Raw genomic sequence first — 11,266 nt, forward strand, 5'->3', positions numbered from 1 at the left:
TATTTTAGAAAGGGCTACGTATAGCCGTCCTGATACCCCCATGACCCCTCTTTTACTTCTTTCCTTACCAAAAGAAAGAAAGAAGAAGAAGAAAACCCCAGCAAACCTAGTTGCGTTTTTGCAAATACCATTGCTCAGTATACAATGAATGGACAGGCGTCATTGCGTCCAGTCGATCACGGCTTGTCTCAACAGCAAAGTCTCCCCATACATCACTACCAGGCAAGTATATGTTTTATTGGACACATGCTATTCAGCTTTTTGACCGTTGATATTTTCTGTCTCTTTTTCCTAGATTGAATACCAATGTACAGCTCTTCTCTCCACCCGCCCTCAATATATTTGTATATCTGCATGCGCCAAATCCAGGCACGCTACGGCTACCTTTCCAAGCTACAGTACACACGAGTCTAGCTCACAACAAATTCATTCATTTCGAGTTAAATTCGAGACATCTTAGAAAATCGTATCCTCTGAAAAGCTGTCTTGGTAGCAGCCGGCCGTCACCAACAAGACCAGGAGCAAGTGACATGTGTGCCCACACGATGCGGGGCAACAGCTGATGCACTTGTGAATAAATCACCAAGACGTGTGGACAAGCAGCTGTCACAAATGTGTCGCCAACAGCTATTACAAGCCATCTGCAATGTTAAAAACTCCATGGGTATCGTGACTTTGCTTTCTTTTCTCGACCCCTCCTCCGTGGAGATCAACGGCTTACACCACCGCCCCCACCACTAGGTACAAACTACTAGTAGTACCCATGCCATGCCATGGTGACGCCCCCAAGTCCCCGAGCGCCCCCCCACAGCGAGTCACAAGCCCACATAAAAATGCATACAGCAAGCCGGTCCTCGTTAATTTCAGTCATTTATTAGCGTGCAATTTTTGGCCGTCTGTCCTACCAGTCCAGCCCAGCCCAGCCAGTCCCTGCAGCCTGCCCGCGTCACAAGCGCACAAGCCGTTCTCGTCTTCCTCCTCCTCTTCTTCTTCTCTGCTCTTCCGCCTCCTCCTCAACACCTCCACCACCACCTAACATTACCGCTCCAATCATGCCTCCCAAAACGTCTGCCCGAGCGCAGGATGACAAGCCCGATGGCCCTGCCACCAAAGAACGTCCTTCGGCATCCTCCGCAAAGATGCGCCGCAACGCCAGCCAGACGAGCAACAACCAAACTCGCGAGCTGCCAACTGTACCAACCTCTGCTCCCGCACCAAGCCTCTCCGAGCCCGCGCCTCCTACCGTAAGCTCTTTCGATTTCCCCTTGAGCCCGAATCCTCTGTATCCTACCATCGACCGCTATCCTCCCCAAGTCCTCTCTCACCGTCACCGTCACCGATGCTGACCATGCCTCCCCCGCGTCCACAGATCCCCTGGGCCTCTTTCGAGCGAGACGCCCTGCACGCTTACCGACGAGAACACACCCTCCCTTCCTCGACATCTTTTGTGAGCACGTTTCACCAATACATTCTCTCAGAGAAAGCCGGCGTTGGTCTGTACTCGCCAACCATGGCGCGAAAGCGCAAGGCCCGCCGTCAGAACAAGGAACAGCTGGCCCTTGCTGTGCGCAAACACTTCAATGGCGTCGGCATCCAAGAAAACGACGTCATTGTCGACTTCATAAGTAAAATTCGCCACAGCAAGTCTGTCAAGGTAGTCGGGCCAAGCAAGAACGAGACTCTGTTTGCCGACTAGCCGCCCGAGCCCAGCTTAGCTGCGAAACGATTCATGACAACGGCGTTAAACAATCCTTTTCTTTTCTGTTCTTTTTTGATACCTGGCATTGGGAATGGCAACAACTTTACTCGGAAATATGGCAGCAATGATACTGATTTTTTTCTCTGGTGGCTGTATTACCATTTGTTTGGCCAGAGGCGTCGTCGCTTCTGTTGCGCAAAGCCTCTGTTACGCAAACCACTTATTTTGGCGCCTGGATATTTTATTTTCTTGCATTAGATTATTAGCGTGGACGCGCCAACTTGGTTGCACGTCACTACTGCATATTTCACCTCGGCGTAATAAACTGGCTGAGATGGCCAGCTGCTGTATTCTTCAGCGAACGCTGGCTTGACTCTTTTTTTATTTTATTGATCTTTAATCATCCCGCTTCGTCTTCATCCCGACCAATAGCATGCATGCCAATTCAGGGCGGTATCGGTCGGCTTATGACGGCATTTCCGCCTGAGGCAGCTTGACCCGGTTTAAGACCGGCTAAAAAAGTTGAGTCCCTCCAACCAGCGAGAACCTCCTAGAACCACATCCAGGTCGCTATCCTCAACCTCACGCCTTCAAACACTCTTTCGATCCGGAAGTTGGTAAATTCAATGAATCGCGACTCTTCGATATGAACTCAAGCGTTTTGCTGAAATCTGCAGCGCCTGCGCGCGCCCTCGCGCACAACCACGCGGCGTCCACCCGCAAGATTGCTTTCCCCTTGACGAAATGCGCCCGAATTCACACCGCGCCGTCTCGCACCACCTCGCCAATAGCCAGGTCACCTAGCGCCAAGAATTCCAAGATACCTTCCTTTTCGCGCGTATGTACTCGCCAGCAAAGTACTTGAATTGAGCAGGGTCGGGTACTAATTTATGTCTGTAGAGCTTCCACACGACGAACAAGCTCTCCTCCAAGGACCCATACAAGGCCCTTGGCGTCGACAAGAGCGCATCCGCTTCTGAAATAAAAAAAGCATATTACGGCCTCGCTAAAAAGTTTCATCCTGATACCAACAAAGACGCTTCTGCCAAGGACCGATTCGCCGACATCCAATCCGCCTACGAAATTCTATCCGACCCCAAGAAGAAGGAGCAATTCGACCAGTTCGGCGCCGCCGGCTTCGACCCCAACGGCAATCCTGCTGGCGGCGATCCGTTTGGCGGAGCAGGCAACCCCTTCCATGGTTTCGGTGGCGGCGGCCAGGGCGGCTTCGGCGGCGGCTTCAACTTTGACGACATTTTCTCCGCCTTCACGGGTGGTCAAGGCGGCCCGTTTGGCGGCGGTCGACGTGGGGGGCGCGCAAACCCTTTTCAGCAGGAGATTCTTGTCGGAGAAAATATTGAAGTACAGGCCAGCATCACATTCATGGAAGCCGCCAAAGGCACAAGCAAATCCATCTCGATAACGCCAACCGTCGAGTGCGGCACCTGCACGGGAAGCGGCCTCAAAACCGGATCCCAGCGCGCACCGTGCAAGGCTTGCAATGGCACAGGGACTCGTCTCCATTTTATGCAAGGTGGTTTCCAGATGGCTTCCACGTGCGGGACTTGTGAAGGCTCCGGGTCGACAATTCCCAAGGGCTCCGAATGCAAGAGCTGCTCTGGACATGGCGTGGTCCGCGAGCGCAAGACGATCACCGTCGATATACCCGCTGGTATCGAGGATGGCATGCGACTTCGCGTGGACGGCGCGGGTGATGCGCCTGCGACCGGCAGATCTGCCGAACCCAACGCTAGGACACAGCGCGGCGATCTCTACGTCTTTGTTCGTGTTGCTAAGGACCCCAAGTTCACAAGAGAAGGCTCCAATATCCTTCACACTGCTAGCATACCCTTGACGACGGCCCTTTTGGGTGGCCAGGTTTCCATTCCTACACTGGACGGCACCGTCAATGTGAAGGTAGCTACAGGCACCAACACTGGCGACAAGATTACGCTCTCCGGAATGGGAATGAAACGTCTCGGCTCCCGACGGGGCGGCTCTGGCGATCTGCGTGTCGAGTTTAGAGTAAACATGCCCAAATATCTGAGTGCCAACCAACGCACCATCGTTGAGATGCTTGCCGACGAAATGGATGACAAGACCGCGCGACGAGTCATGAATGTTTCGCCGTCCCGGTAAGCTTCGCCTACCTCGCAATAGTTCAAAATGGGATCCTCTTCTAACGGCAAATAGAAATGCCACAGCTAGTGACGATCCCGCCTCCCACGAAAACGAAGGCTTCTTAAAGTCGGTATGGCACAAGATGACGCACCACCCGGCCCATCAAAAGAAGCCTGATGGCGAGACGACCACGTCTACCGAAGAGTCGTCAACGAAAAAGAGTGACGGGGCGGAGACAAATAAAAAGCCCGACTCTGCCTGATCCCAAAATGACGGCGACGAGCCTTGTACCATATTTGAGCAGACTGATGCTCGTGCAGATTCTATACCTCGGTCACCGGACCTGCAGTCTTTCTTGCATTCACAAAGGTGTTTTTCTACAAAATCGGCATTTATTTCTATACAAAGAGGGGCAAAGGACAGGGGCAGCCCAGGAGATGTATAAAAAGGCGTTTTGTTTCCACTGGCGGGCATACAACATGTCAGCCTCGTAACGCAAAACGCTACGAGGCAGGGCTGTCGGATGTGTTCAAGGGGGGGCCCGCGCAGGAGTTCGTGCCGTGTATGCTAATAGAGCAAATTTTCAATTGTATATGGAGAGACCATTCTATCTAGTCGGAGACAAATCCCCCCCTTTTATGATAAAAAAAAAGCTTGTCTAGTATTTCACATTCTTGCCTCGGGCCATCAGTCGTTTCCTGTCGCATCCCAGCGAGGATACTACGAGCCTCTGGTTCTGTAATTGGGTATCTCACGTCATAATTTTAGCTGTATCCATGCCGCTTGCCTCTAGCACTATGCTAGTTCCTGTCCGGAGCGCATCAGGCGTCGCCCGACAAATGCTTCCTAACCGATCGGCTTCAACTTCTTCTTCTTCTTCTTCTTGTCCGGCTCCCCACCGCCGCCGCCGCCACCGCTGGCGCTGGCGCTGGCGCTTCCCGCCTTGCCCTTGTGGAACTGGCGCCAGTTGGTGATGCGCTCCTCGCGGGTGGCCTCCCAGTCCTGGTCGTGCTGGCGCTTGCGCTTGCGCTCCTCGGCCTCCTCGTCGGCGCGGCGCTGCTCGCGGCCCTCCTCCTGCATCTGCGCGCGGGCCTGGCGCTGGCGGCGGCGCTCGTTGTCGACGAGCACCTCGACGGCCTTGTCGCGCCAGCGCCGCGCAAAGTCGTCCGTCTTGAGCTCCTCGCTGTCGACCGTCAGCTTGAGCTCGCGGAGGAGCAGCATGCGCGCGTCGGCAATGGCCTCGTCCAGCCGCGCCCGGTGCTTCTCGTCCATGAGCTCCACCTGCGCCTTCTTCAGCCGGTCAAAGGCCTCGGGCGCCTGCGGGTTCTTGCACTTGTCCGGGTGGATCAGCAGCGACTTCTTGCGGTACGTGATTTTGATGTCGGATTCCGGGACGCCGGGCTGGAGGTCGAGGACCGCGTACCTGTAGCGTCACCTGGGCGGTTAGAATGCTTTGCTGTATGCTCTGTAGAGGAAGGAAGGGGGGAAAGGGGGTAAGAAGAGCAAGAAAAGGGTCGGAACGTGGGAGGAGGTCTTACGCATTGAGCTTGAACGCCTTCAAGATCCTGTCGATTTCCGCATCCTGGACATCGCCTGGTTAGTGACTCTGGAGACAGCGCGAGACTGGCGGATGGCAAGCCGGCCAGGAATCTTACCTTGTCCCATTCCTTGGCCTCCGACTCGAGCGCATCAAGCGCGGCCTTGTCTTCTTTGTCCTGATCGGTCGACATGGTCTACTTTCCTGCGACAGACTGTCAAAGCGCACGGCCCAGCCGAGTTGTCAACGTTGGTTGAGTTTAGCAAACAACGAGACGGCGGGTCTGTGACAGCGGGTCAAGTTCCGGTAGCGGTTTTTATGCTTAGCGTCTCCAAGATGTACACCAAAGCAAAAACTGATTCGAGACCATTACATACTTAACGGGGGTATCCAAAGGAGAAAAAAACCTTTGTTTATTTGATCTTGACCAAAGATGAACATAACAGTTATATGGTATAGGAACAGTTTGAGAAATCTTTTCTTTTGCAGCCGTTAGCCAAGCCTAGGGCGGCGGAGTTGCGCCTCTATCAAAGTCTATATGGGTAGGCAATCGTCGACTTGTAATTTTGTCCCAATCTCGGGCAAATCAGTGACACCTAAAGGCTTGGCCTGGGAACACAGTGGCCTTCCCGCTCGTTTCTTGGGTATTGATTCATCGAGAAGATAACAAATTGCACGTCTCGATGACGAGCTGTAGCCCATGCTAACCGTACTAGTGTCCCAGCTCTTGCCTCTCTGAAGGTTCCGCGCACATGACATTGCATTTCAGCTCACGACGACAACTTCAAGCTGGCGGTGGTATTGCTCCTTCAAACTACGGAAGATCAAAAGAAATTAGGAGTATTTTTCCACATACAGACCCCAATGAGGAAGCAAAGCATCTTAAAGCTGCCCAGTTCCAACTATTAGATGGGCGCTTGCCTATAGTTGTTAGACATATCCTGCTTCTGATGAACAATGTGAGGCAAATACTACTGCCCGATATCGGGCTATAAGATGGAACCACAAGCTGGCTTGCCGTGGCTTGTGATATCAGCCAGCATGGGGTCGGCGATGTCATGCAATGCGGTGCGCCATGCCTATACTGCAGAATCCAAGGCGGGCTCGTTGTTTTGTCGGCACTACGCAACGGGACGTGCCTCAATGGGGTGGCCAAGTCCACCTGCCATCTGACTATGACGCAGGTACAGCAATGTGCCCGCGCCTGAACTCAATCATCGCCTGGACGGTCAAGCTGATGTGGCCTCCAACACTCCATGTCTCGGCCCCGGGCTTGACGAGGCTGGGACTGTGGCGGTACTCGAGGCTTCTAGGATGTCACCGCAGGTGCACCCCAGCAGACGCCATGGCCATGCTTCGAACCACCCATTTAAATTCCTGTAGTATACTGTCAATCGCTGCCAGATGCTCGCCCGAGCCTTGCGACGTTATCTCACTCTTTCTTGACTCTCTACTGTTCGCTGACTTTCCAACGAGACGCATCCCGCCTCTCGTGGGTGTCTCGTAAACTTGCTCAAACCACAAGCTAAACCCATTACTCATGGCTGCAATGGGTTGAAGTAGTGGAAGGATGGTGACGACGTAAGAAGGAAGAGGTTACAAATGTGAGAAGGCTGCGAGCTCGGTTTGATGGTCTAGTTTGAGGGAGAAATGCAAAGGGCAGAAGTACAGTGACTATGGCGAGCCGCCAGTTGATGAGTCCGACGCGTGCCCACTATCAGACGTCAGTTATCACTTAATTCACTGCATGACATGTCAGTCAGGCGAATTGGGTTAAATTGATTCCTGACAATGCTTTAAATCGCTTCTGTCTCATAATTCTGGCCAAAAGCGGCCACCGCGGCATAGTGCTCTGAGAAGCTCATACCCGCTCTATAACACGTGAAGAACATGCAGAACAGCAGACAAGATGAGGCAGATATAGAATAGGGAATAAAAAACCTTGTTAAACTCGGGGTCATCAGAAGGAGATACTTTGAGGCCTCAGCCGTGAAAAAAAAAATCCAAACGGGTTTCCCCAAGCAAACACCAGGCACCCGTGAAAAGATGCACCCGAAACGTGTAGGTTCATCGAACCAAATTGCTAGAACAAGGAAATAACTGCAAATGCTCTGACGAAATGTGGCGTACAGCCAAAGCGTCTGTGGAAGCCGATAGCGTCTCACCTATGACGCCTAGACGGTACCCGTTGAAGAGGAGCGCGAGTGATGATATGGGTATCAATGATATTATAGTGATGTAAGAAATATATGCGCGGAACATAGGCGTAAGATGCTAAGAAATAATGTTGTGAATCGAGTGGAAGGGGGAAAGGATGTGATAAGTGGAAATAGTTACTCCATTTCGAGTCTCGACACCCACGATCTCACTGCATCGCGCAGCAGGTTGGGTCGTCTTTTCGGGCCGGTGCCAACTGGCACACCGCTATCATCGTCTCGCTGGTCAATGACATCTCGAATGATATCTTCCAGCGCAGACAGCATGACGGTCTTGCATTGCACACGAGGTACCTCGAAAGAAGGGTTCGCCGTTTCTGTTGTCTCTGAGAGCGAATCTGGAGTAATGTCAGAGCTGTCGCCGAAATCACTGGCCCCTCGCATAAGCGCAGCCGAAGCTATGTCTTTGACGACTTCGGGGTTGGCGCTGACGACCCTTTCAACAGCCTCAACTAGAGACTTGTCGGCATCCAGAATCACTTCCTCGACCCATTCTTCGTCCAGTTGGGTTTCGTAGGGCAAAACAGACGGTGTATGAGCGCTGATTGGCTGTGAAGCAGGTAGATCAAGTCCTGCTCTAATCCTCACTAGCCTGCGATACACGAGGCGAGAGACGGTGTTCGTCGTAGTGTCGGCCATGATTGTGGAGCTTATGTCTACCCAACGCTCATCCGTCTCTCCATCTTGTGATGAAAGTGGTGCCGGGGTGGGCTCAGCTCGCATTGCAGCCTTGACCTTGTCAACGAGATTATCTTGTGGGGGGATGGCTTGTAGTGAAAAATCAGGATGAAAGCGACTCAGCCAACCTGCAGCGTTCAATGGCGTGTCCCCATCGATGGTGATTCGCGCGGATTGCTCAAAAAAGTCCAAGTTGCTAGGCAGTCCCGGTGTGGATAGATAACCGCTACTTGATGGCGAACTGATCGCAGATTCGAATGACGCAATATAATCTGGAAAGGGAACATCAACGTCGATAATCCCGTCCTCAGGGTTGATTGAGGTCTTCACTGGGGAGTCAAAGACTCCGGTAGGGTCAGGAGTACGATCCACCAGCGAAAAAGATGCGCGTTGTTTGACGTTGGCGGCGGTGTTTTGTCTTGGCATTGGGGGTGGCGCATCTACAGCCGCCCGCGGAGATGGCGCGCTTCGTAAATCGCTAGTCTCCTCGAGCACCACGGCCTCTTGTACCATTTCAGCTAGTCTATCGGTCTTTGAGAAGGCAGACTTGACGGGTGACCGAAGCTCGCTAGTCTGGCTGGCAGTATTACTGTCGGAGGAGTCCCTTCGTCGTGCTGTCCAGAAGCCACTCATAAGGTTTCCCCATTTCAGCCCGGAGCTAGGAGGGCGGGAACTTGTCGTGCTCACGCTTGCGTTGCTCTCGCCCCGTTTGAGTGATCGTTTCAAGTCGTCAGCTGCGAAGCTGCTACTGCTTCCCGGTCGATGGCGTAGGTGGGTTTCACTTCGCTGAAGGCTTGTGAAATGTGGCATGGTCGGCTCTTGCGTAATGGTTGCGGTCGTGGCAGCGCTGCTCTTCCTACTAACTAGGTCACTACCAGCCATGGGCAGATTCGTGGTGCGTATTGACGCTGCATCGGATGCACGTCTCTGGTGATTCCTATCCGGACCAAATTGGGCAAGCTGGGGAATGGCGGTCGAGTTCCTGGCGCTCTGGCTTCCAACACGCGAATGCGATGCTCGTCTAAGTCCGGTTCGACGGTTGATTTTCCGTCGAAGAGACTCTTCTCTCAGAACCGGAACAACAAACGTTGGCGGGGAGTTTGAGAGAGGGCCAAAAGAGGTCGATGTGCTTGCGCGGTGTACCCGAGGAGGATTCATCTGCTGGTTAGCAGGCAGAAAACCCGCAAGAAGAAATATCAGTCTTCGGGCCGCCATCTTATCATCGGAGATGATGATTGTTCTTGCCGGTAGAGACATATCCTCCTCATGTTTATGCCGCGCTTGTAGGGCCGCCTTTCTGCGGTAAGAAGGGCTGGATAGAGCAGAGAGCCAGTCCACATGAGTAGCGAGGAATCCCGTGAGAACATTGTAGAGAAATGGTCCCTTGTTGAGCGACGACGCCCATTTTGCGGTCCAGATGGCCTCATCGCGCCAGATGCCCCATCGGCCCTGTCCGGTGAAGACGCGAGCAGCACCTATGCCCATTACAATCCTGCTCCTTGCAAGTCCAACTTCCAAAGCAATGTCGATATCACCTGCGAGGCTGTTGGGCATAAGAGAAACCAACTTTGTAGTGCTTTTAGCAGGCTTGATTCTCGGGGGCTGTTTGTCAGTCATGTTTACATTTCTAGAAGCATGGCTCTGGTGTGCTACCATGGGCGCTTGCTGACCGGGAGACGCTGAATCAGCGTGCTTCAGTAATTGATGTATCCTTGTAGCTGAGAGGGACTGGAGGTGCGTCAATGTTCGCATGATGATGTCCCAGTGTTGGGTCAAGGAGTCAATTCTGTCTTCGACATCCAGCGCAAAAGGTGATTCGTTTGGGTCCGTAGGCATACCGGAGCCAAACATATTCCAACCGCCGCCACCAGCACGTACGGAGTTATAGGAAGACGAGTAGACCTCCTGATCATTATACGAGCCAGGCTCGCGGAACGCTGATTTAGTAGGCACGGCAGAAGAAAGTCGTGACGTCGCAGGTGGAAGCTGAACAACGAGGACAACTGCATACATAGGAGTACGCCTTTGCTTCGGCTGCTTCTTCTTTTTCCGTGTAGCCGCCTCGTCCACAGTCGCTGGAAAAGGGAAGCCAGCATTCTCATCTGCAAAACGAGGCTGAGGTGTGACACAGGGCTCGGCTTCTTCGGTGGCCAAGTTGACAGGAAAGAGGCGGGTGATCAAGACTTTCTTGCGATCATTTTGACGGGGTGTAGCGCTCGCCGTGGGAGGCATTGAGCCAAAGGTTGGAGACATGGCTTGCGAAGAGAATGATTGCGAAAGCTTGCTTGAGCGCATGCTAGAACGACCGATGGAACTGCGACCATCTCCCATACCGGTGGCAGTTTCACTCGTGCGGGTATCGCTAGGGACAACATGTACTTTAGTCGATGTCCCTTTATAGGCCATGAGTTCAGAGCTGCCGAAAATGCAACTCGAAAAGGTGGCCAGCTCTTCCCGATATTCGCGGTAGGCTCTCTGGGTATCGGTCTCGGCCTGGCTTTGGTTGCGGCTGTGTATAGAGCCACGACGGTCAAACGCGCCTTGGCGGAAAGGGGTTTGAGTGCTCTCCGTGTGGATCGAGACTGGGCGCGAATGGCTCATGCTGCCCTTGCGAGGGGACAATGGGTTCCTTCGGCCATCGTTGTTGGGCGCTGTGCGGTCGGCCTCAGCAACAGGATGGCTGTCAAATAAAAGAGACGCAGATGTCGCCCCGAGATTATCTTGCATGATCAGGATACGGACATCGCGAACATCGATATCAATCTCTTCGTTGAAGTCATATGTGCTGGCTGGGGCGGCGGATGGCGTGGGAGGGGCTGTTGAAAACGGGAATACTTGGTCATTGCGATGTTGATAAAGAGTATGAGCATCAGGGAAGAGAAGATTTCGCGTGTGTATGTCTTCCTGCACCGAGTCCAGCGAGAGCAGAGGACGAGGGCCGCCATTCGAAGCTTGCTCGTGGGTATTGGCTGCGCCGCTATTGCCAGTGCCGAGATTTAGTAGCCGGCCGATCAT

The 11,266-nt window shown here is 53.2% G+C and overlaps 4 protein-coding genes across 4 annotated transcripts; 2 read left to right on the forward strand and 2 right to left on the reverse strand.

Moving 5' to 3' along the window:
• Positions 1-1,052: 1,052 nt before the first annotated feature.
• On the forward strand, positions 1,053-1,696 carry V2A60_003090 (uncharacterized protein; the record flags this gene model as incomplete). Its single annotated transcript, XM_083254433.1, has 2 exons — positions 1,053-1,244; positions 1,370-1,696. 2 exons carry the CDS (start codon positions 1,053-1,055, stop codon positions 1,694-1,696), a joined length of 519 nt encoding a protein of 172 aa, XP_083110559.1.
• Positions 1,697-2,345: 649 nt separating this feature from the next.
• On the forward strand, positions 2,346-4,082 carry V2A60_003091 (uncharacterized protein; the record flags this gene model as incomplete). The annotated part of the gene is made up of 3 exons (XM_083254434.1): positions 2,346-2,537; positions 2,600-3,834; positions 3,893-4,082. The coding sequence occupies 3 exons, from the start codon at positions 2,346-2,348 to the stop codon at positions 4,080-4,082; spliced, it is 1,617 nt and encodes a 538-aa protein (XP_083110560.1).
• A 584-nt stretch (positions 4,083-4,666) lies between these two features.
• V2A60_003092 (uncharacterized protein) lies at positions 4,667-5,550 on the reverse strand (the record flags this gene model as incomplete). The annotated part of the gene is made up of 3 exons (XM_083254435.1): positions 4,667-5,243; positions 5,359-5,402; positions 5,476-5,550. The coding sequence occupies 3 exons, from the start codon at positions 5,548-5,550 to the stop codon at positions 4,667-4,669; spliced, it is 696 nt and encodes a 231-aa protein (XP_083110561.1).
• A 2,140-nt stretch (positions 5,551-7,690) lies between these two features.
• On the reverse strand, positions 7,691-11,266 carry V2A60_003093 (folliculin-interacting protein N-terminus-domain-containing protein; the record flags this gene model as incomplete). Its single annotated transcript, XM_083254436.1, has 1 exon — positions 7,691-11,266. One exon carries the CDS (start codon positions 11,264-11,266, stop codon positions 7,691-7,693), a length of 3,576 nt encoding a protein of 1,191 aa, XP_083110562.1.

Source organism: Cordyceps javanica, chromosome 2 (genome assembly GCF_051103115.1).
Source record: "Cordyceps javanica chromosome 2, complete sequence".
Classification (NCBI taxonomy): domain Eukaryota; kingdom Fungi; phylum Ascomycota; class Sordariomycetes; order Hypocreales; family Cordycipitaceae; genus Cordyceps; species Cordyceps javanica.